Raw genomic sequence first — 24,718 nt, 5'->3', positions numbered from 1 at the left:
GAAGGCTCTTTTGCCAACAAACATTGTTCTGGGAACATCAGGTCAGTTTGTTTTATTTTATTTTTATTTATTTATTTTTTTTGTATTTTTCTGAAGTTGGAAAGGGGGAGGCAGTCAGACAGACTCCCGCATGCGCCTGACCAGGATCCACCCGGCATGCCCACCAGGGGGCGATGCTCTGCCCATCTGGGGCGTCGCTCTGCCGCAATCAGAGCCATTTTAGCACCTGAGGCAGAGGCCATAGAACCATCCTCAGCGCCTGGGCCAACTTTGCTCCAATGGAGCCTTCGCTGCGGGAGGGGAAGAGAGAGACAGAGAGGAAGGAGAGGGGGAGGAGTGGAGAAGCAGATGGGCGCTTCTCCTGTGTGCCCTGGCCGGGAATCGAACCCAGGACTCCCGCACGCCAGGACGACGCTCTACCACTGAGCCAACCGGCCAGGGCCTAGGTCAGTTTTACTGACCAGTAAAACCACCCATAAAGTGTATTAGTGAAGAAAATCAGCTCCTGAGGAGAAGCTTTTTCTAAGACACTGTGTTCATCAGGAGGAAAGACAAACGGAAGGATCGACAAACACAAGGAAACAGAAATGATAGTAATGCGATTGTAACAAAATGTGATACATCAATAAACCAAGCCAAAGATTTGTTTTTCTAAAAAACTAATAAAATTAGATAAGCCAATGAAAGATTTACATATATAGCTAGAGAGAGATATATCGAGAAAGCTATAACAAGAAAACTGTAGGCCGTGTTTTGGGCCAATTCAGCAGTGGTGGGAGGGGGTGGTGTGACACCCACTGGAGGGTAGAAGGAGGGTGGGGTGCGGAAGGGCATAAGCAAATGTTGATTTCCTCCTCTGGATTCCACTTGGGTTTATGAGTGGCATGAGTGCTGCTTTGATCTGAGCCTGTGCCCACTCAAAGCAGTTGGACATATGAAGGTGGCTATAGATGTTTGCTGACTGACTCATGGACTGAATCAGCTCTGGGGGTATCTGGCTCACTGACCCAAAGTGAGAGAAAAGTCTACCGACTGTTTACCTGGCTGGGTCCTTTCAGGCAGGAACCAGGCAGGATTGGGGCAGAGCCTGTGCCAGTGTGAAGCTGTATGGTTAGGCAGCTGGATAAACTGTGTGCCAGGTATGGGTCCAGGAAACTTATAATGTCCCCTGCCTGGAATCTCCCCAACTCCTACTCAAGTTTCAGGACTGAGTAACAGTTTCCACCCCTAGGAGAGCCTTCCTTAGCCAACTTCCTGGCCCCTCCCTCAGCGAGGGTAGGTGCCCATCCTGGTCATACATGCCCCTGGGGCATTCTTTTATCAAAGCACTTATCTCTGCATTACAATTTTTTTCTCATTGATTGGAAAGAGAGAGAGAGACAGACAGACAGAGAGAGAGAAGCATCAACGCATTGCTCTATTTAGTTCCATTTAGTTGTGTATCCCACTGCATTTTAAAAAAAATTATTTTGTTTGTTTTTTTTTTTTTTTTACAGAGGCAGAGATAGACAGGGACAGACAGACAGGAACGGAGAGAGATGAGAAGCATCAATCATCAGTTTCTCGTTGCGCGTTGCGACTTCTTAGTTGTTCATTGATTGCTTTCTCACATGTGCCTTGACCGTGGGCCTTCAGCAGACCGAGTAACCCCCTGCTGGAGCCAGCGAACTTGGGTCCAAGCTGGTGAGCTGTTTGCTCAAGCCAGATGAGCCCGCGCTCAAGCTGGCGACCTCGGGGTCTCGAACCTGGGTCTTTCTGCATCCCAGTCCGACGCTCTATCCACTGCGCCACCACCTGGTCAGGCAAATTATTTTGTTTTTAATTTTAGAAATTTATAGAAAATTTCTAATATATACAAAAGCAGCAGTAATAGCATAAGGAGGTCTAGGGACCCATCACCCAATTTCTTTTTTCTTTTTTTTTTTTTTTACCACAACAAATGAGTACAGAGAATGCCCTATACAAAAACAACACAGTGCCCTGGCCGGTTGGCTCAGCGGTAGAGCGTCGGCCTAGCGTGCGGAGGACCCGGGTTCGATTCCCGGCCAGGGCACACAGGAGAAGCGCCCATTTGCTTCTCCACCCCTCCGCCACACTTTCCTCTCTGTCTCTCTCTTCCCCTCCCGCAGCCGAGGCTCCATTGGAGCAAAGAAGGCCCGGGCGCTGGGGATGGCTCTGTGGCCTCTGCCCCAGGCGCTAGAGTGGCTCTGGTCGCAACATGGCGACACCCAGGATGGGCAGAGCATCGCCCCCTGGTGGGCAGAGCGTCGCCCCTGGTGGGCGTGCCGGGTGGATCCCGGTCGGGCGCATGCGGGAGTCTGTCTGACTGTCTCTCCCCGTTTCCAGCTTCAGAAAAATGAAAAAGAAAAAAAAAAAAAAAGAAAAAAAACAACAAAAAAACCCAAAAACAACACAGTAAAGGTTCAAGATCAAGGTGTTCCCTTAGGCAAGGCTGCAGGTTTCAGTCTCTGGTATTTGGAATTTAGGCTGCAATCCTTTATTTTTGGATGGATCACTGGGTGTGTGGTGTAGTCCATGCTTTTAACCAGATTTGAACAGAAGAATGGCCACTTGGCCCAGGTAGAAGTAGATGAAGTGTTTGGTTTCATGTGTCACGTAACTACCGAAGTTCCTCCCCACAATGCAGTGCCAGGTGGGGTTGTACTTCTTGTCAAACTCCTTCTTAATATGGGCCGCAATATCCTTCTCTATGTTGTATTTCTCCAGCGCCTGAGTAGCACATTCCACGGAGTCCTGTTGCATCTCCTCCGACATATCGGCATTTTTGATCACCGCCTTTCGGTCACACATGGTTACAGAGGAGTAGGGGATGGCCGACTGCAACAGTCTCCTGAGGGAGGGGCTGGCAAAGATCGAACCCAGCAGGAGAAGACGTCGCTACTGAAGCCGTGATGCATCTCTCACCCAATTTCTTAACAATTACAAACTGACAATTTTGTTTCATTCATATCACCTCCCACTATCCCCCCAACCTTGGATTAATTTAAAGCAAATCTCAGACTACTTATTTTTAGTGAAAAAGAGAGAGAGAAACAGGAAGGGAGAAAGATGAGAAGCATCAACTCATAGTTGTAGCACCGTAGTTGTTCATTGATTACTTTCTTTTTTTTTTTTTTTTTTACAGAGACAGAGAGAGGGATAGATAGGGACAGACAGATGGGAACGCAGAGAGATGAGAAGCATCAATCATCAGTTTTTCATTGCAACACCTTAGTTGTTCATTGAGTGCTTTCTCATATGTGCCTTGACCATGGGCCTTCAGCAGACCAAGTAACTCTTTTCTTGAGCCAGCGACCTTGGGTCTAAGCTGGTGAGCTTTGCTCAAACCAAATGATCCCATACTCAAGCTGGCGAATTCGGGGTCTGGAACCTGGGTCCTCTGCATCCCAATCCGACGCTCTATCCACTGCGCCCTGCCTAGTCAGGCCATTGATTGCTTTCTTTCTTTCTTTTTTATTTTTTAATTTTTTTTTTATTTTTTACAGAGACAGAGAGTGAGTAAGAGAGAGGGATAGACAGGGACAGACAGACAGGAATGGAGAGAGATGAGAAGCATCAATCATTAGTTTTTCATTGCGCGTTGCAACACCTTAGTTGTTCATTGATTGCTTTCTCATATGTGCCTTGACCGCGGACCTTCAGCAGACCGAGTAACCCCTTGCTTGAGCCAGCAACCTTGGGTCCAAGCTGGTGAGCTTTTTGCTCAAGCCAGATGAGCCTGTGCTCAAGCTGGCGACCTCGGGGTCTCGAACCTGGGTCCTATGCATCCCAGTCCGACGCTCTATCCACTGTGCCACCACCTGGTCAGGCTATTGATTGCTTTCTTACATGTGCATTGACCCAAGGGAGAGGGCATCCGGCCAAGCCAGTGACCCCTTGCTCAAACCAACCACCTTGGACTCAAGCCAGCAACCAACCACCTTGGCTCAAGCCAAGCTTCTTATTATTTTATCAGTAAATACTTCATTATGTTTCTCTAAAAGATGAGTCCTTTTTTAAAAAAATTAAAAAAAAACAAAAGCAATCTATAGCAATCTATGTACTCTTGTTAATCAATGTAACCCCATTAAATTTGATTCTAAATTAAAAGAAAGCATAACCATATCACCATTATCACAACAACAAAAATTCACAATTATCCCTTACTGTCACTGAATACCCAATATTTATACTTCTCTGACCATCCCACTGTGTTTTGATGGTTGGTTTTTTTTACTGTCTCTCCCATCGGACCTGATCAGGGACCCAGGTTGCCTGTGTGCCTCAGCCCTTGTCCATCACTGTTCATGAGGCTGATCCACCTGCGTGCACACACCCAGGTGAAGACAGTCCCTGCTCTGTTGGTGAGTAAAGACACTGAGTGCCTGAGGGGGAGGAGGCCCCAACCTTAGCATGGGTGCTGACCAAGCCCACCTTAATTTACCTAGGACACCTTTCTAAAATCCACTCAGTCCCTGCTCCCCAGGACTGTCCCTTCGGCCAGAATTTCCAAGGATGAAGCCAGGGACCAAGGATTTGGGGAACATGCCTCAGGTATATTTGATGTATTGTCCTTCTAGCCCCAAGAGGCCCCACCAGGATGGGGTCACACATGGGTGCCAGATACCTTCAGCCTGCACCACTCTGAGAAGAAAAAGCCCTGGGTGGGCCACCACACTCAACTGTGGCCTCGAGGGCGAAAGCTCAATGTCCAGGGAGCCCCTGACACCAGGCTGGCTTTATGACAGTCACTAAAACAGTCAGTACCTTTCTCAGGGGAGAAACAGGGACTGGCCCTTTACTAAATTATTCAGGGACCAGCTCCTCAGAGACTGTCCCAGCCGCCGCCACCCCCCAGCAGTAGCATAACCCTCTGAGCTACTAGGACTGTTACCCTGAGCCAACCACAGTGAGCGCAATGCCAACCTGATCCTAGAACAGACAACAGTGTCCATCTGTGGAGGAAGCTGCCACAGGGCCACCCTCTGCAGAACATCTCCTCCCCATACAACCCACACCCCAACACCAATTGTTGGTGTTGACACCAGGCCAAAGGCTGCCAGATGACAACCTGTGATTTCCACTCACTGCTGAGAGAACTTCCTCAGGCTTTTTGCCTGGTCAGAATAGCCTGTGTAAACTTGGGCCACCAACAGCCCCTTCACCCTCTTTCCACTGCCTGGGGCTGACCGAGTTTGTACACTGAGGCCTTGAAGCTGATTCAGACTGCATCACTTTCCTTGATTGGGCAAGTGTGTGATAAATTGCCCTCCAGAGTGGTGAGGGGTGGGGGTCCTGAGTGTTCTACCATCCCCACAAAAAGGCAGCCTTGTGCTGATGATACTAGGCGTGCGCAGAGCCCTAACAACACAGAGAGGAAGGGAGCAACCATTAGCACTAATGAGGCAGGCGGCCTGAAAGCTATTTACTTTGGAGCTGCTTGTCCACCCAGGGAACAGTCTGTTCTGTTTCCTTGGCTTCCAGGAAACCCAGGCAGAAAGGGATTTGGGACAGGAGAAGGGGTGGGGGTCTTGGAGAAGCCTGGAGGGAGAAGGAGGAGGGGAGGCAGAGCCAGGGATGGAAGTAGGAGGGCCTGGTGTTGGCTAGGTGGGCTTCTTCATCCCTTTCTCCTGCAAAAACCTCAGGGTCTAGGTCTGCACCCCACCTTTGCCCCACTCTGGCCACTGTTCCATCACCTTCTTCAATGCGCTTGACCCAAGTTCCTGGAAGCAAAGCAAACAACATGCCACGTAGTGTCTGAGGGAGCATCTCCAGGGCCACAAATTAAATTAAGCTCTCAGGGCCACCTGCTTTGTTACTGATAATGGCTCCAGCCTGCCATTGTATTGTCCTTCCTAGCCCCAAGTGGCCCCCAGGGACCCCCCAGGTCCCTGTCCTGTAGAAATTTGGGGACCCTGGGCACCTTATCTTGTTTCCCAACTTATTTGGCTCCTGGGGACCTCACTTGCAATTGGAGATGGTCACCCTCTTGTAAAGCATCCAAAAGCTCAGGTTCCAGGGAGAGAGGCCTGAACTGTACCCCCACCCCCATCCTCTGGGGAGGGCCCCTCATGTACTTGCTACAGGAAATAGTCACGTGTAGGCCTTTCATTAGACCCTGCTATATAAGCTGAGGGCATGGGGTGGCCAGGAACTCTGAGGCAAGGATTCAGCAAGCAGAAGTAAGTCCTCAGGTTGGGCAGAGATTCCTACTCTTGGGGGCTGGGGGGCTTATCTTGGGGATAGGGCACTTAGTGGGTGCTCCAAAAATGAGGAGGGACTAAGTGGTGGGTCTTCCTGTTGAGCCAGGCTATGCTGATTGCACTGCTGAGCTGTGTCCTGTTGCTGGCACTGCCTGCCATGCAAGGTGCCCAGATGAGCTTAGCACCCTTAGAGGGCATCAGAAGGCCTGAGCAGGTCCTGTTTCCAGAGCTGTCAGGTCAGTGTGGGCAGGGGTGGGTCTGGGTGGGGCCTGGACACCCTCTGGCCACAAATTATTCTGCCTGGTATGAGCTCTCCTTTTCCCTTCCCAATCCCAGGCCTGGGAGGTGGGTGTTTTGTGGTGTGTGTGTGTGTGTGTGTGTGTGTGCTCTGCCCTCAAATCATCTGTCACAGGCCTGGGCCTGAGGCCTGGGCTGAAAAGGACAACTGCAGAACAGGCTGAAGAGGCTCTGCTGCAAGAGGCCAAGGACTTGGCAGAGGTAACTGTTCCGGGAAAGGGGTGAGGTCACAGGCCTTGGGAAGGGACATAAGGCATCATTCCCACTCTCCATTTCATGACCCCTCACCTAGGGGGGAACTGCATACCCCATGCTCCAATGTCATCCCACTTGGATGGGGGCAGGTGAGGTCCCTGGACCTGCCCCGGAGGCCTAGGCTCCCACATCCCTGCAGGTGCTAGATCCGGAAAGACGCGAGCCACGCTCCCTACGTCGCTGCGTGCGACTGCACGAGTCCTGTCTGGGACACCAAGTACCGTGCTGTGACCCATGCGCCACATGCTACTGCAGGTTCTTCAATGCCTTCTGCTACTGCCGCAAGCTGGGTACTGCGGGAAACCCCTGCAGCCGCACCTAGCTAGTCAACGTCAGAGTTCGGACTGGGTTTGGGAGTGTGTGAATAAAGTTTGGAACCAAAATCCCAAGGCTGTGGCATTTTTCTTTTTCTTTTTCTTTTTTTCTATAGAGAAGAAGGGAGACAGAGGGAGAGAAAGAGAGAGAGAGAGAAACACTGATTTGTTATTCCATTTATTCATGTTGTCATGGGTTGATTCTTGTATGTGCCCTGATCTGGGATCAAACTCACAGCCTCAGTATGTCAGGATGATGCTCCAACCAAGCCATCGGCCAGGGCCTGTGTCATTTTTCTCCTTCTTCTTTTTTTTTTTTTTGTATTTTTCTGAAGCTGGAAACAGGGAGAGACAGTCAGACTCCCGCATGCGCCCGACCAGGATCCACCTGGCATGCCCACCAGGGTGCGATGCTCTGCCCCTCCGGGGCGTCTCTCTGTTGCGACCAGAGCCACTCCAGGACCTGGGGCAGAGGCCAAGGAGCCATCCCCAGCGCCCGGGCCATCTTTGCTCCAATGGAGCCTTGGCTGCAGGAGGGGAAGAGAGAGACAGAGAGGAAGGAGGGGGGGGGGTGGAGAAGCAGATGGGCGCTTCTTCTGTGTTCCCTGGCCGGGAATCGAACCTGGGTCTTCTGCACGCCAGGCCGACGCTCTACCACTGAGCCAACAGGCCAGGGCCTGTGTCATTTTTTTCTAAGGTAGACTTTATAGGGGGTAGATCATGGCAAGGATGGGGGTGCCGCCAAACCTAGAAATCACACACACACACACACACTCCAGAGTCTTGTGTTACCTCATCATCTTAGTTACCTACATGCACGCTCTTAGGCAGGGGTCCCCAAACTACGGCCCGCGGGCTGCATGCGGCCCCCTGAGGCCATTTACCTGGCCCCCACCGCACTTCTGGAAGGGGCACCTCTTTCATTGGTGGTCAGAGAGGAGCATAGTTCCCATTGAAATACTGAACAGTTTGTTGATTTAAATTTACTTGTTTTTTATTTTAAATATTGTATTTGTTCCTGTTTTGTTTTTTTACTTTAAAATAAGATATGTGCAGTGTGCACAGGGATTTGTTCATAGTTTTTATAGTCCGGCCCTCCAACAGTCTGAGGGACAGTGAACTGGCCCCCTGTGTAAAAAGTTTGGGGACCCCTGCTCTTAGGACACAACGCACCGTTGAGGGAGAACTGCTCTCCAGCCATCGAGAATCTTGTACAGTAAATAAGGGGTAAAGGGGGACGGGACAGGGTCTGTAACTTCTGGCTGGCCAACAAGCATTAGGCTCCAGGGCCTACTTGCAGCTAACTCGATGTGTGACACCCAGCGAAGGCCGCCGTTGCTATGTCTCAGTTCCCCTCGGGGGAAGGCTGACTCAAGAATCTGGAATATTTCCAAGCGTAAATAGCTCCCATTTTTACTCTGCAAGCCCCCACAGTGCCGGATGCACCAGACCAGGAAAAGATACAGGGCTCATTTCAATTTCCATAGCCACGGGCGCCACCGCGCGGCCAGCCTGTCACGTCAAGTCGCTCCTGCTGGTAGCCTGAGTTTCGCCTTCTCTCAGCGCGCAGGCGCCAGAAGGCATCCCAGCCCACACCTACGCAACGCTTCCGCTCGAAGCCACCCGGAAGGTGGGCGACGCTCAGCGCTCCGCCCAGTTGCGATCACGTGACGCGTTGCACGTCACCTGACGCGCTTGACAGTCGGTTGCGGGTGTCGAGTCAGCTGATCTTGGAGTTGAGCTGCGAGCCTGCGGTTTGGGGTTCTCCGGTCCCGCCGCCCCGCAGCAGCCATGTCGTCCTTCCCGGAGCTTTACTTCAACGTGGACAATGGCTACTTGGAGGGACTAGTGCGCGGCCTGAAGGCCGGGGTGCTCAGCCAGGCGGATTACCTCAACCTGGTGCAGTGCGAGACGCTCGAGGGTGAGCCGAGGGGCTGGGATGCGCGGCCTTGAAAGGCCGGCAAGGAGGCTGGCCCCAGCCTGCGGGTTCCGAGTTCTACTAGGAGAAGCCGAAGGTGGGGGTTCTCGAAGGGCCTGAGAGGCCTGGCTGGGAATCTGGGGCTGAAGGCGGGCGCTCGTGGAAGGCGATCTGCCTCCTCCTGCGGCTCGGATCGGGCCCAAATGCAAACAAGCCTTTAAAACCGCAGTGGTTCACCTCCGTTGGAGCCGTCTCTTCCGCCGTTCTGCCCCACCATGTAGTTTGGAAGAGAGGGTCTCGGGAGTGGTTGGTCGGTGCGAGATGCGTTCATCCAGTCTTTCCCCTGACGTAGCCAGAGTGAGCTGTCCCGTGGCTACGTTTAGAGGAACTAAGCGGAAAAGTTTCCCCTCTTCACTCCATACACTGGGGCATTTGAGATCGTTGTGTCTTCTCGTTGGCCGTGGTGTAAACCTTCCTGGGGAATTGCTGAGCCTGCTTAGATCGAGTTTTCTTCCATCGCGGAACCACTGGCTGTGCAGAGGCTTCTTAAGGCAGTGTTTGGGAGAGCAAGGTGTGGCCCTACGAGTCAGGATGTTCGTGTACATGTATTTGGCTGTAAGTCCTAAACCCTCAGCGAGAAGGATGCTTGTTGGAGTAGGGTTTCTTAGCGCAAGAATTGTGAGAAGCTGAGTTTCCCTCTCTTCTCAGCACACACAGCTTCAAAGTAGGAAGGACCCCCTCCATACCTCCCCCACAGTTGTATCAAATTTACTGAATTAGAGATGTCTCTGATTCCAGTCTTCACAATCCACCCATCCCCCATGTGGTAGTGAAGGGCACAGTGGCTGGGATGTGAATCCCCATCCCTGACCCCCAAGTGTACTCTTGAGCTAGTCTCATGGTCACTGGAGGAGGAAGATGATCAGATGATTCATCCTCTGGAGGAAATTTTCCAAAAAAAAAAAGATGTTGAAGTTAAAAGGGAGCTCAATTTTTAAAAAATATTTTATTTATTGATTTTTAGAGAGAGGGGAGAGAGAGAGAGAAGGGGGAGGAGCAGGAAGCATCAACTCCAATATGTGCCTTGACCAGGCAAGCCCAGGGTTTCGAACCAGCAACCTCAGTGTTCCAGGTCGACGCTTTATCCCACTGCGCCACCACAGGTCAGACCGGGAGCTCAATTTTAAAAGCTAGTTTTTGTTTATCTTGCAATAATGCAAACATGCATGCCTTTAAGTTTTAAAACTTACTAAAGTTAAAATACAATTGTGGACTTTATGGTTTTAACACAAATGTGCAAAAAAGGTCATTCATCTCCCTTGTGGGAGAGGAGGTGGGGAAGGAGAGGAGAGCACTTAGGCTCTGGGTTGTAGAAGCCTGCCAGCAACCCGACTGTCCTCACTGTTGGAGAAGGAGGAGAAACAGGAAGGCTAGCCCTGGCAGGATAGCTTGGTTGGTTAGTGTCCTCCAGAAGAGCCGAGGTTGCTTATTCGATCCCCAGTCAGGGCACATAGGGGAACAGATTGATGTTCTTGTCTCCCTCTCTCCCTTTCTCTCTGAAATCAATAAAATAAACATTAGAAAAAAACAAACAAGCTGGGGCAGGGCCTGGCACACAGTTGGCACTTAATGTGAGTTTTGTGGACTGAGTGGGACTGGAGGAAGATCTTGGTTTGCTTAAATCTGAAGGTGAACTTCACTGATTACCAAATGGCATTTGGTAAATTTGTTTCTCTTCCAGGTTTTTCTCATTCTTGCTGCTGACCCCTCTTACCCCTACCTGCCCCCCACCCCCAGCTTCCGAGGCCACAGTGTTCGCCTCTTCCCAGCAGACCTTCCATCACCCTCCATAAACATGTTAGGTCATTCTTCCTACAACACTGCTCAGAACAGGCCCCCTGTGGACCACCGTACAGACCTTTAGCATGACATTTAGGGATTTCCTTGCTCTTTCAGACATAATTCCTTTCCCTCACTGAAGCCATGTCCTTGGCCCTTGGTGCACATAGTGTGGCAGACTTCGGATTTAGACAAATCTAAGTTTGAATCCTAGCCCTGCCAATTACTGGATTACCTTAAACAAGTTACTTAACCCCTCTCGACATTGAGTACTTCATTTAGAGATTAACAGTATGTATCTCAGAAGGTCGTGAAATGTCAACAATTACATGTAAAACACAGCCCATCATCAAGCACAGAAAAAGCGCTGGGTAAATGTTAGTTTTGTTTTCAGTACTATTTGTATTTGCCATTCCCTCTTCTTCCTTCTTGTCCCCATGAAGCTCAGTGACTTCCACCCTTCAAGGCTCAGCTCCAGTAGCATCCTATCTTAGAACCTCATTGGCCATGCTAGGCTGGAATGATGTCTTTTATACCCAGTTATAGCTCCGGTGGTGTTTGTGCTGCTTTCCCTGAGGTGTTGAGGTTTCCAAAGAACATGTTTCAGGTGTTGTGGTATTTTCAGAAGGTGTAGCACATTGGGCATAGGATGTTATTCGTTCAGCAAATTGGGGCAAATAATTTGCCACCACACCCTAGCCTTTCTCTCTGGATTCCACTCTAGCAGGGATCTGCTACTGACCTCTTCCACTAGAACTCAGTCTCTTAGCCTCTCTGAAGCCCATGTGTCTTCTGTTGTCCATCTTGCTTGATTGTCTTTACTGAGAGGTAGGAGAAAGATCCTGGAGAGGTCTTTCCCCCCTTTGGTGAGCTGCGGGGACAGAAAAGCTGTATGGTCATAAAAGCTCTTTTCAGCTGAATGTTTCTGGATGTGTTGAGTACTTTCTGGGAGCTATGTCCCAGCTTGTGAGGAAGAAGGAGGTGGGTCAGAGATGTACAAAGAGAAAACATACAGTATTACTTACTTTAAATGTTTTCATTCATTCAACATATACTTACAGAACATTTATTTTATGCAGTGAGAGCTGAGATACTTTGTTGAATGATGTTCTCTCTCTCTCTCTTTTTTTTTTTTACAGAGACAGAGAATGAGTCAGAGAGAAGGATAGATAGGGGCAGACAGACAGGAACGGAGAGAGATGAGAAGCATCAATTAATAGAGGGTTGGAACTTTGAGCCCACTCACAGTCCTCCAGGAAAGGGAGATGGGACTTAAGATTAGTTTTTTGTTGTGACACCTTAGTTGTTCATTGATTGCTTTCTCATATGTGCCTTGACCATGGGCCTTCAGCAGACCGAGTAACCCCTTGCTCAAGCCAGCGACCTTGAGTCCAAGCTGGTGAGCTGCGCTCAAACCAGATGAGCCCGCGCTCAAGCTGGTGACCTCGAGGTCTCGAACCTGGGTCCTCGGCATCCCAGTCCAACGCTCTATCCACTGTGCCACCGCCTGGTCAGGCTCTCTCTCTTTTTTAAAGGTAAAAAGCTATTTATAACAATTAAATATTAGAAACCATCTAAATAATAAATAATGGTAGAAAATTAATTAAATAGATTATAGTGCAGCCATATAATTAATGTAATAATTAAAATAGTACTTTAGTTTTTTATTGGCATGTAAAATGCTGCTTTGTTATGTAAGGAAACAAATATAGATAAGAGATGTATAATATGTTTTTTTCCATTACAGTTGACATTCAATATTATATTAGTTTCAGGTGTACAACATAATGATTAAAAATTTACATAACTTATGAAGTGATCCCCCTCATAAGTCTGGTACCCCCCTGACACCATATATAGTTATTACAATATTACTGATATTCCTTATGCTGTAGTTTACATCCCAGTGATTATTTTGTAACTGCCAATTTATACTCTTTTTTTTTTTTTGTGAGAGACAGAGAGAGGGACAGATAGGGACAGATAGACAGGAAGAGAGAGAGATGAGAAGCATCAATTCTTTGTTGCGGCACCTTAGTTGTTCATTGATTGCTTTCTCATATGTGCCTTGACCCAGGGGCTACAGCAGACTGAGTGACCCCTTGCTCAAACCAGTGACCTTGGGCTCAAGCTGGTGAGCCTTGCTCAAACCAGATGAGCCGATGCTCAAGCTGGCAGATTCGAACCTGGGTCCTCTGTGTCCCGGTCCAACACTCTATCCACTGCGCTACCGCCTGGTCAGGCCAATTTATCCTTTTAATCCCTTCATTGTTTTTTTCACCCAGACCCCAACCTCCTTCCCACTTGGCAACCATCAGTTTGTTCTTCTGATCTATTAATTTGTTTGTTTTGTTTGTTCATTTATTTTGTTTTTTTTTAATAGATTCCACATATAAGTAAAATCATATGATATTTATCTTTCTCTGTTTGACTTACTCTCACTTAGCATAATACCACCTAGTTCAAGCCACGTTGTCACAAATTGTAAGATTTCATTATTTTTATGGCTGAAAATACCTAGAAGCGGGATTGCTGGGTCATAAGGTCGTTCTGTTTTTAATTTTTTGAGGAGACTCAATGCTGTTTTTTATAATGGCTGCATCAATTTGCATTCCCACCAACCACAGTGCATGAGGGTTCCCTTTTCTCCACCTCCTCACCAACACTTGATTTTTTTTCTTTTTTTTTAGCATGGGGTGGGGCAGACAGTCAGGAAGGGAGAGAGATGAGAAGCATCAGTTCATAGTTGTGGCACTTCAGTTGTTCATTTATTGCTTTCACATATGTGCTTTGATGGGGGGGGGCTCCAGCTGAGCCAGTGACCTCTTGCTCAAAACAGTGACCTTGGGCTCAAGCCAGTGACCATAGGGTCATGTCTATGAGTCCACACTCAAGCTGGCAGCCTCACACTCAAGCCAGATGAGCCCCCGCCCCCAAGCCAGCAACCTCGGGGTTTCAAACCTGGGTTCTCAGCATCCCAGGCCGACGCTCTATCCATTGTGCCACTGCCTGTTCAGGCTTGATTTTTTAAAAAAATTTTATTTATTCCTTTATAGAGGGGAGAGAATGAGAGAAAGAAAGAGAGAGAAAGGGAGGAGGAGCAGGAAGCATCAACTCCCATATGTGCCTTGACCAGACAAGCCCAGGGTTTTGAACCAGCGACCTCAGCATTCCAGGTCGATGCTTTATCCACTGCACCACCACACATCAGAGGCTTGATTTTTTTAATTGATTTTTTGATAATAGCCATTCTGACAGGTGTGAGGTGATAGTTCATTTTGGGGTTTTAATTTACATTCTCCGATGATTAGTGACACTGAGCATCTTTTTATGTGTCTATTGGCCATTTGTATGTCTCCTTGGAGAAATGTGTATTTAGTTCCTCTGCACATTTTTAAATTAGATTATTTGTTTTTTGGTGTTAAGCTGTGTCAGTTCTTTATATATTTTGGGTATTAACCCCTTATCTCATTGGTGAATATCTTCTTCCATTCTGTAGGTTGTGTTTTTGTTTTGTTGATGGTTTCCCTTACTGTGTAAAGTCTTTGTATTTTATTTTTCCTTTTGTTTATTTCTATTTGTTTATTTTTCCTTTGGTTTCTCTTGTCTGAGGAGAAAGATCCAGAAAATAATGTTTTTAAGAGCAATGTCAGAGCGTTTACTGTGTTCCATTGATTTATGTGTCTCTTTTTATGCCAGTACCATGCTGTTTTGATTACTGTAACCTTTTAGTTTAGTTTGATATCAGGTAATGTGATACCTTCAACTTTGTTGTTTTTTCTTAGGATGGCTGTGGCTATTTGGGGTCTTTTTTGGATCCATATAGATTCAGGATTATTTGTTTTAGTTCTGTGAAAAATACTATTGGTATTTTAGGGGTTTTTGGGTTTTTTTTTTTGTATTTTTCTGAAGTTGGAAACGGGGAGGCAGTCAGACAGACTCCCACATGCGCCTGACCGGGATCCACCCAGCATGCCCACCAGGGGGCGATGCTCTGCTCATCTGCGGCGTTGCCCTGTTGTGACCAGAGCCATCCTAGCGCCTGAGGCAGAGGCCATGGAGCCATCCTCAGCGCCCGGGCCAACTTTGCTCCAATGGAGCCTCCTTGGCTGCAGGAGGGGAAGAGAGAGATAGAGAGGAAGGAGATGGGGAAGGGTGGAGAAGCAGATGGGGTGCCTCTCCTGTGTGCCCTGGCCAGGAATCGAACCTGGGACTCCTGCACACCAGGCCGACGCTCTACCACTGAGCCAACCGGCCAGGGCTACTATTGGTATTTTAATAGTGATTATATGGATTGCTTTCAGTAGTATGGATATTTTAATGATGTCAGTTCTTCCTATCCATGAGCATAGTATATATTTGATTTACTTGTATCTTCTTCAGTTTCTATCTTCAATGTCTTAGAATTTTCCAAGTATAGGTTTTTTACCTCTTTGGTAAAATTTATTCCTATTATTATTTTCTTTTTGGTGCAGCTGTAAATGTGATTGTTTTCTTAATTTCTCTTTCTGATAATTCATTATTGTATAAAAATACAACTGATTTCTGAATATTAAATTTGTGTCCTACTTTACTGAATTCACTTACCGGTTCTCTAATAGTTTTCTGGTAGACTCTTTAGGGTTCTCTCTATATAGATTATGTCATCTGCAAATAATGACAGTTTTACTTCTTTCTTTTTTTGGATGCCTTTTATTTATATATATATGTGTGTATGTATATATACACACATATATATATATATATTTTTTTTTTGTATTTTTCTGAAGCTGGAAACAGGGAGAGACAGTCAGACAGACTCCCGCATGCGCCCGACCGGGATCCACCCGGCACGCCCACCAGGGGCCACACTGCCCACCAGGGGGCGATGCTCTGCCCCTCCGGGGCGTCGCTCTGTTGCGACCAGAGCCACTCTAGGGCCTGGGGCAGAGGCCAAGGAGCCATCCCCAGTGCCCGGGCCATCTTTGCTCCAATGGAGCCTTGGCTGTGGGAGGGGAAGAGAGAGACAGAGAGGAAGGAGAGGGGGAGGGGTGGAGAAGCAGATGGGCGCTTCTTCTGTGTGCCCTGACCGGGAATTGAACCCGGGACCTCTGCACGCCAGGCCGATGCTCTACCACTGAGCCAACCGGCCAGGGCTATTTATATATTTTTAAAAAGATTTTATTTATTGATTTTACAGGGGGTGGAGGAGTGAGAAGTATCAATATTAACTCATAGTTGCTTCACTTTAGTGGTTCATTGATTACTTGTATGTGCCTTGACTGGGCAAGACCAGGGCTTTGAACCGGCGACCTCAGCATTCCAGGTCAACATTTTATCCACTGTGCCACCACAAGCCATGCTACTTCTTTTTCTTGTCTGTTTGATGTGGCTAGTATTTACAATACAGTGTTGAATAAAAGTTGTGAAAGTGGACATCCTCCTGTTCCTGATCTTAAGGAAAATGCTTTTTAGCTCTTTTTAAAATTTATTTATTTACCTATTTTTTATTCATTGAGAGGGAGGGGAGGCAGAGAGACAGACTTCTGCATGTGCCCTGTCCAGGATCCACCCAGCAAGTCCACTAGGGGGCAATGCTCTGCCCATCTGGTGTGTTGCTCTGTTGCTCAGCAACCGATCTCTTCTTAGTACCTGATGCAGAGTCCATGGAGCCATCCTCAGTGCCTGGGACCAACTCACTTCAATCGAGCCATGGCTGCAGGAGGGGAAGAGAGAGAGAGAGAGAGAGAGAGAGAGAGAGAGAAGAGGGGGAGGGGTAGAGAAGCAGATGGTCGCTTCTTCTGTGTTCCCTGACCGGGAATTGAACCCGAGACATCCATACATTGGGCTGATGCTCTACCACTGACCCAACCAGCCAGTGCCTGCTTTTAGCTTTTCACTGTTATGATTGATATCAGCTATAGATTTGTCATATATGGCCTTTATTATGGTGAAGTATGTTCCCTCCATTCCCACTTTGCTTAGAGATTTGATAAGTGGAAACTGGATTTTGTCAAATGCTTTTTCTACATCTTTTGATAGGATTATATGATTTTTATCTTTCATTTTATGTAGTGTATCATGTTAATTGATTTGCATATATTGAACCAACCTTACATCCCAGGAATAAATCCCATTTGATCATAGTGTATGATTTTTTCAATTCTTTTAAAATTTATTGATTTTTAGACAGAAAGAGGGAGGGGGTGAGAGCGAGAGGAACATAGCTCTGACCAACCAAGGTATCCAGCCAGAGCTATTGTATGATCTTTTTAATTGCTGAATTTGGTTTGCAAATATTTTGTTGAAGATTTTTGCATTTATTTTAATCAGAGATATTGGCCTGTAATTTTATTTATTTATTTTTGTAATGTCTTGGTCTGGTTTTGGAATCAGGATAATGCTGGTCTCATAAAATGAATATAGGAACCTTCCCTATTTATTTTTTTTGGAATAGTTTGAGAGGGTTAGGTGTTAATTCTTCTTTGAATGTTTGATAAAACTCACTTGTGAAGTCATGAGGTCCAGGACTTCTTTGTTGGGAGTTTTTTGATTACTGACTCAATTTTCTTAGTGCTTATTGGTCTGTTCAGATTATGTTTTTTTTATTCAGTCTTGCGAGATTGTATGTTTTTATTTATTTCTTTTTATTTTTTAGAGAGAGAGAGAGAGAGAGAAAGGGGGGCGGGAAGCAAATATTTGGGTGGCAACTCATAGTTGCTTCCTGTATGTGCCTTGACCAGGTGGGATTTTGAACCAGCAACCTCAGCATTCCAGTTCGACACTCTGTCTGCTGCGCTACCACAGGTCAGGCTCAAGATTGTATGTTTCTAGGTTGTCTTCCAGATTGTCTACTTTGTTGGCATATAATTGTAGTATTATAATCCTTTGTATTTCTTTGGTATGAGTTGTCACTTTTATTTCTGATTTTATTAATTTGGGTGGATGATACTCTTTTTTTAAGATTTAAAAATTTTTTTTTTTAATTTTTTTACAGGGACAGAGAGAGAGTCAGAGAAAGGGATAGATAGGGACAGACAGGAACAGAGAGAGATGAGAAGCATCAATCATCAGTTTTTCGTTGGGATTCCTTAGTTGTTCATTGATTTGCTTTCTCATATGTGCCTTGACCGCGGGCCTTCAGCAGACGGAGTAACCCCTTGCTCGAGCCAGTGACATTGGGTCCAAGCTGGTGAGCTTTTTTTGGTTCAAGCTGGCAACCTCGGTGTCTCGAACCTGGGTCCTTCTGCATCCCAGTCCGACACTCTATTCACTGCGCCACCACCTGGTCAGGCGGATGATAATCTCTTGACCCTCCTAGTCTTGGAGTTGAAGTCAGTGGAGGCAGGGGAAGACATTAAGAGATCAGTGTACTAAGAACTATATGATTCCATACATAGGTGGGACATAAAAATGAGACTCAGAGACATGGACAAGATTGTGGGGGTTATGGGGTGAGGGAAGGAGAGGGAGGGGTTTGGGGGAGGGGAGGGGCACAAAGAAAACCAGTTAGAAGGTGACGGAAGACAATTGGACTTTGTGTGATGGGAATGCAGCATAATCAAATGTCAAAATAACCTAGAGATGTTTGCTCTGAACATATGTACCCTGATTGATCAATGTCACCCCATTAAAATTAATAAAAATAAAAAGAGATCAGTGTAGCATAGCAGCTACAAATGTGGGCTTACTAATTCATAGCTGTATGGCCATGTAACCTCTCCATCTTTACCCACTGTAAAGTGGTAATAATAATGGCACCTGAGATGATGGTTATGAGGTCAAACAAGATCATCTCTGTAAAGCACTTAGCATGAATTTGGTACATGGTAAGTGCTGAGTCAGTGTGTTAGCTGCTGTTACTGTTGTTTTAAAGTAAACTAAATACTGTACTTGATTATATAGGGGACATACCAGTGAAAGGGAGAGTAGAAAAGTGATAGAGAATCATGGGGAACTTTCTTTAGAGACTGTGGCTGGTTAAGGCCCTGCTGAGAAAAGGATATTTGGGCTGAGATATGAACAGTGAGGAGCTGGTTATGCAGAGAGCTGGGGCAAAGAGCATTTCAGGCCAGAGGCCAGCAATGAAGGTAGAATTAGTTGTTGGGCCAATCAGAGGAACCAAAAGGAGCCCTGGGTGGCAGAGTGTGCATGATAAGAGTACAAATTTTCTGGGAATTCAAACCCTTGGTTTAAAAAAATAAAGTTAGGCTGAGCCCAGGGGAGGAAGCCCCTAGCTCCTTAGCACTGAGTATGGGGGCAGAGTAGTGATGGTATGGAGCAGCACCTTGCACAGTGGCTTGCTGACTTTGAGGTGGTTGGATAGGACTAAGTGAATGAATTTTAGATCATGAGGAGCATTTGAAGTGCTACTTTGGTATTCAAGTGTTTGTTTGCTCATTCAAGAAACGCTTTTTTTTTTTTTTTTTAGAGTGACAGAGAGAGAGTCAGAGAGAGGAATAGATAGGGACAGACGGGAACGGAGAGAGATGAGAAGCATCAATCATCAGTTTTTCGTTGCGACACCTTAGTTGTTCATTGATTGCTTTCTCATATGTGCCTTGACTGCGGGCCTTCAGCAGACTGAGTAACCCCTTGCTTGAGCCAGCGACCTTGGGTCCAAGCTGGTGAGCTTTGCTCAAACCAGATGAGCCCTCGCTCAAGCTGGCAACCTTGGGGTCTCGAACCTGGGTCCTCCGCATCCCAGTTCGACGCTCTATCCACTGCGCCACCGCCCGGTCAGGCAAGAAACGCTTCTTGAAGGCCTACTGTGCACCAGCCCTTTGGCCTCATAAGAGCCAGGCAGGTATTTCAGGCATTACCTTAATTCTGAGTCTGAACTCTCAGCTTCAGACTGCTCTGAATTCTTTTATGTATGTATGTATGTATGTATGTATGTATGTATTTTTCTGAAGTGAGAAGCAGGGAGGCAGAGAGACACACTTCCGTATGTGCCCGACCAAGATCTACCTGGCAAGCCTGCCACGGGGCAATGCTCTGCCCATCTGGGCTGTTGCTCCATTGTAACTGGAGCCATTCTAGCACCTGAGATGGAGGCCATGAAGCCATCCTCAGTGCCCGGGCCAACTTTGCTCCAATGGAGCCTTGGCTGTGGCAGGGGAAGAAAGAGACAGAGAAAAGGAGAGGAAGAGGGGTGGAGAAGCAGATGGGCACTTCTCCTGTATGCTGTGGCCAGGAATCAAACCCAGGACTTCCACACACTGGGTTGACGCTCTACCACTGAACCAACCCCCAGGCCCTGCTCTGAATTCTGAATGCTCTTGGCTTCAGCATAAGAGCATTGTCTGGGTGTGGGGAATTCAGGTGTGAATGAGGCTTCAGCTCTGCCCTCCAGAATTTTCTCCTTCCTCTTTAAAACTACTTACTATGCATATCATTAAACATATACAAATAGGAAGAATAGTATAATGAACCCATAAGTAATAATCACCTAACTATAACAAATATCAATTCTTGTTTCAATTATCAGTCTTGTTTCAGTAGTAACTGCACATATCCCCAAGCTCCGAAATTATTTTGAATAAAATATTTTTTTAAAATTATTTTTATTCATTTTAGAGAAGAGAAAGAGAGAGAGAGAGAGAGAGAGAGAGAGAGAGAGGAGGGGGCGGAGCAGGAAGCATCAACTCCCTTATGTGCCTTGACCGGGCAAGCCCAGGGTTTTGAACTGGTGACCTCAGCATTCCAGGTCGATACTTGATCCACTGAGCCACCATAAGCCAGGCTGAATAAAATCTTAGACAACATTTTTTAGCTCTAAATATTTCTATATCTCTAAAAGAGGTCATGACTAATTTTAAAAAAAACCACAATACTATTACTCATCTTTTAGAAGAATCAACAATAACTTGTTAATGTTGTTAAATGTCCATATAGTGTCCAGATTTCTCTCTCAAAATTTTTAAAATACAGTTTGTTTGTTTCAATCAGGATCCAAATATGACATATACATTTCAGTTGGTTGATACTGTTTCAAGTCTTTTAATACATATGTTCTCTGACTCTCATAGGTTTTCTTTTATTTATTGAAGAAGCCAGGTCATTTGATTTATAGATTTTTTCCCTCCATCTCAGTTTTGCTGATTACATTCCTGCCATCTAGTTTTATATATTTCTCTGTTCCTAGTTTTTCCTGTGAATTGGTAGATACAGAGGTTTGATTAGATTTTTCTAAAAAAATATTTAATAGGTAATATTTGTACTTCCATTGGGATGCACATAATATCTAGTTGTTTCTCTTTTTGTGATGTAAAGAATCATTGACTTTTATTGCCTAGACTCATTATTTCAGTAGGGCTTATAAAATGGGATGGCTAGTTTCCTTCTGCAGTTGCTAGTTTGAATACTTTTATACCTGGAAACTTCCAGTAATCAACTACAGTACTTGGTTACTCTGAAATACAGTTGGCATAGGAGAGGCAGGATAAATGCTTGATTCTTTTCCATATTTACCAGCTCTCAAAATAATGTGTTGGTTTTCTAACAGCCTCCATAGATGACTGATGAGATTTGTTCTTTTTGTTTTAGTATCATAACATGGTATGGATTTTAATATATTTGTTGTACTTTATTCTTTTAACTTTATCGATGTTCAAATTGTCCCTTGGCCAGTGGAAGCTTATTTGATAGCCTGCCAATTCTTTTTGACACAACCTTGCAGACTTTGAGAGCTTCCTTACTTCTGGATGACATTGTATTCTAATCTTATTTTGTACATTTCCTAACCCAGACCTAGAGTCATCATTTTTTTTAGGGGACCTGGTTCTTTTTATTGAAAAATGATATTTAGAGATTATAATCTGAGTCCAAGGAGTTCTCAGTGCTACTGGATTTGTCATTGTTTCTAGGATTTTCCTAGGGATTAGCTCTTTTATTAATCTGAAACTTGGAAGATACAGAAGAGCATATAGCTTGTTTGATTATACAGACACAGTTTAGCTGATGGCACCAGATGCCAGCTTCTTGATTTGGAATGGAAGCTCTACCTGACACTTGGGCCAGTCAAGACATCTCCTGTTGTAAAGAAACATAATTGATATTCAGTAGGGGGGAACCAGTGAGTTAGACACTTGGAGACCATGGTTAAAGAGCTCAAATGTATGATATACTGGGTGTCTTTCAGAACATTTTATCCCTCTCTGCCCCGAGACACTTGTCTTCTGTTCATTACAACATCTCCTGCATTTCAACATTCTTTCACAAGAGACAGTCTTAGATGGGAAGAAGAAAGCAAGACTCCATGCTGGGCTTGCCCAGTCACTAGTCACATGAAACTGCAGATGCAAATGTAGTTGGTATCTTCCAGGAGTGGGAAGTCATTCAGTACTAACTGTGGTGTGGCCACAAGTGTGACTGGATAGTTAGAGATTGCCTCTTGAAAGACTGGGAAAGTCATAGGAAGTGCTTTTTCCTGAGTGCAGCTGATGGGAGAGTAAACTGTTGGACTTGTACTTTAGAATGTACATGTAGTTTTAAAAGTGAATTGGAGGGAGTCTCCTGGTTAACATGGCAGATGCAGGAGAGGAACATGGCATTTGGTTGGATTTTCCTTTTACTCTGAACAGAAGATTCTGGCAATAGATAAACATCTGGAAGCTTGTCCACTAAAAAAAAAAAAAAAAGAAAGGATTTGGGGTAAGAGCCACATTGGAGGTGGGAAGAACAGTTTACAGGGTTTTACAGTAAGCTGGGTCAGAGATTATGGCAGTCTGTTCCAGGCATTGGCTGGGAGCATTGTGTGGGGATTTTAGGAAGAGGAATTGATAGGACTTGAGTGTGGGATAAGGAGGTGGAGGAAGAATGAGTCAAGGCTGATGTCCTCATCCCTGGTTTAGGGAATTCTGTAGATGGCAGAGTGAAATTATGGTGGAATGTAGAACAAACAGGTTGGAGAAAGAGTGAGAAGATAGGATTGAGGGATCTGTGAGCCATTTGAGTAGAGATGTGGAGGTTATTTTTGATGTTCAGGTGTGAGGTCTGAGCTTGGGAGACAGATTGGGAAATCAGGATAGAAGTGTGGCCATTGACCCCGAGAGAGAGTATAAAGTCAGAAGAGTAGACACCCAAGATGAAATCCTACCTCAGGAAGGGCTTCAGGTAAGCAAGGATTGGGGGGAAGATAGTCGTGCCAGAAGGCCAAAGGCAGTCCCTGAGAGGTGGGTAGTCACAGGGGAGGACCTAGGCAAGAAGGGAGTGGTAAATGCCAAACATGGCCAAGAGATTGAATTAGAGTCCAATAACCTTCTGTGTGGTTTTGTTACTTTAATGGAAACAGAGGAAAGAGAGGCTAGAAGCTGATGGCAGTGCATGGAGTGGGTGGGCAGAGACAGTGTATAGACAGAGCAGACCTCACTGATGAACTAATCTCAGCTCAGCCACTTACTGGCTTTGTGACCTTGGGCAAGTAATTTATCCTCAGCTATCCAATGGGAACATTGATAGGAGCTCTCTGAGATGTTGGTGAAGTGTAAGCACGGGGCCTTGTGCTTAGTGAGCAGTCAGAGAAGCCAGCTGCTCCTACCATGGTCGTTCCTTCCTGTCACTCCTAGGAAGCAGGCACCATGCTGGGCCTGGAGTGGGTAATGAAAACATGTCACACAAGCCTTGCTTGAGGGCAAGTGTGCCTGTCTAATGGGTAGACTGGTGGACAGCAAAACAGCATGAATGTACAGTGGACCCAGGATACATTTGGGGCAATGGGAACATGTGAGGAGTGACAGTTAAAGGGTATATGGTTTCTTTTTGGGGTGATGAAATAATCTAAAATTGCTTATGGTGATGGTTGCACATCTCTGAACATACTAAAAACCATTGAATTGTATACTTAAATGGGCAAATTGTATGGTATATTAATTATATCTCAGTAAAACTGTTATAAAAAAATTAGCCATGCTATGGAGGTATGAAGAAGGAATGGCATTAGCAGCCTCAGAAACATGAAACTGTGTACAGCAGTGGTTTTCAACCGCTGGTCCACAGACCGGTGTCAGTCCACCATAAAGTTTATGCAAAGATCATGTGGTTAACTCATTCATGAACCAGCTGAAATTTCTGGTGGACGGGCACTGGTCCATGGATCAGTGGTTGAAAACCACTGGCATAAAGTGTCAGAGGATCTTTGGTAAGTGGGAATAGAGATTAGAGCACGTGTCAGGGTTGTGCAGGGCCTGAGTGAGAATAGGTGGGTGCATTGGCTTGTTCATGGAAGGGCTGGGTGTCCTAAAGAGGGATGACAGTCATGATTTAAAAAAGAGAGAGACACACATTCTTCAGTTAGGTCAAGAATAATGTGTGGGAAATGTTTTGCCTGAGATTTTCTGTTTATGTTCTTGCCTGGAAACATTTGTATGTTGTGTTTTGTTTGTCAAAGGAGACTATATAGAATTAGTGAAATTAGAGACTACAGCTTGGACAGAACACAAGTTTAGCTGAATCCAGAATTCCTCAGAGTCAGATCTGGTCCAAAGGAAGAGATAACACAGTGCTGACCATTCAGTGACCACAAGCAAGAGGGAGGAACTCAGGGGACATTGGAAGAAGGGTGTGTCAAAGGCGATAACTCTGAAATGAAGGGAACAAGCATGTTGAATTTCTGAGCTATGAGAGCCTGGGCCCCACACATACCTGAAGTTTTCCCCTCAGTGTTTGAGGATCTATGTTGTCCCAACTGCCCTGGGCAGTGGTATCACTGCATGAAGAGAACCCTGATGTCCCATTATCAGTGATCTGGCATGGATCATTGGTGGTGACCATGACAACCTCCTGCCTTGTTTGTTCCTTTCCAGCTTGCTGTTGCTGCAAGAGGATGAGGCCCCAGAACAGGGGAGAAGGCAGGAGGGAGGTCTTGCTGCCATGAGCCAGCTTAGACTTGATCCCTAACGGGATAAAGATGG

At 46.1% G+C, this 24,718-nt stretch overlaps 3 protein-coding genes across 4 annotated transcripts in view; 2 read left to right on the top strand and 1 right to left on the bottom strand.

The window, feature by feature from the left end:
- Positions 1-2,408: 2,408 nt before the first annotated feature.
- Positions 2,409-2,906, bottom strand: LOC136312902 (dynein light chain 1, cytoplasmic). Its single transcript, XM_066242867.1, has one exon. It carries the CDS (start codon positions 2,809-2,811, stop codon positions 2,542-2,544), a length of 270 nt encoding a protein of 89 aa, XP_066098964.1. The 5' UTR covers positions 2,812-2,906; the 3' UTR covers positions 2,409-2,541.
- A 1,573-nt stretch (positions 2,907-4,479) lies between these two features.
- AGRP (agouti related neuropeptide) lies at positions 4,480-7,098 on the top strand. Of its 2 annotated transcripts, none has more exons than XM_066243542.1 (4): positions 4,480-4,554; positions 6,310-6,439; positions 6,616-6,701; positions 6,895-7,098. In XM_066243542.1, the coding sequence occupies exons 1-4, from the start codon at positions 4,516-4,518 to the stop codon at positions 7,075-7,077; spliced, it is 438 nt and encodes a 145-aa protein (XP_066099639.1). In that variant the 5' UTR covers positions 4,480-4,515; the 3' UTR covers positions 7,078-7,098. The 2 variants fall into 2 exon arrangements, with proteins under 2 accessions (XP_066099639.1, XP_066099640.1); XM_066243543.1 differs by lacking the exon at positions 4,480-4,554 and adding an exon at positions 6,170-6,182.
- A 1,652-nt stretch (positions 7,099-8,750) lies between these two features.
- ATP6V0D1 (ATPase H+ transporting V0 subunit d1) overlaps positions 8,751-24,718 on the top strand; it is a 51,294-nt gene continuing 35,326 nt past the window's right edge. Inside the window, exon 1 of the mRNA XM_066243276.1 lies at positions 8,751-8,990. Coding sequence (XP_066099373.1) covers positions 8,861-8,990 — 130 coding nt within the window. The 5' untranslated portion in view covers positions 8,751-8,860. The remainder of the gene's footprint in view (positions 8,991-24,718) is intronic.

This window comes from Saccopteryx bilineata, chromosome 9, assembly GCF_036850765.1.
Source record: "Saccopteryx bilineata isolate mSacBil1 chromosome 9, mSacBil1_pri_phased_curated, whole genome shotgun sequence".
NCBI lineage: Eukaryota > Metazoa > Chordata > Mammalia > Chiroptera > Emballonuridae > Saccopteryx > Saccopteryx bilineata.
Note: the sequence above shows the minus strand (reverse complement) of the source record. Positions and strands in the feature narration are given on the sequence as shown.

Excerpts from the sequence above, each read along its gene's own strand:
- LOC136312902 (XM_066242867.1), bottom strand. The coding sequence starts at position 2,811 with ATGTGTGACCGAAAGGCGGTGATCAAAAATGCCGATATGTCGGAGGAG.
- AGRP (XM_066243542.1), top strand. The coding sequence starts at position 4,516 with ATGAAGCCAGGGACCAAGGATTTGGGGAACATGCCTCAG. Across the intron at positions 4,555-6,309 it reads ATTTGGGGAACATGCCTCAG|GCTATGCTGATTGCACTGCT; the intron begins GTATATTTGATG and ends CTGTTGAGCCAG. Across the intron at positions 6,702-6,894 it reads AGGCCAAGGACTTGGCAGAG|GTGCTAGATCCGGAAAGACG; the intron begins GTAACTGTTCCG and ends ACATCCCTGCAG.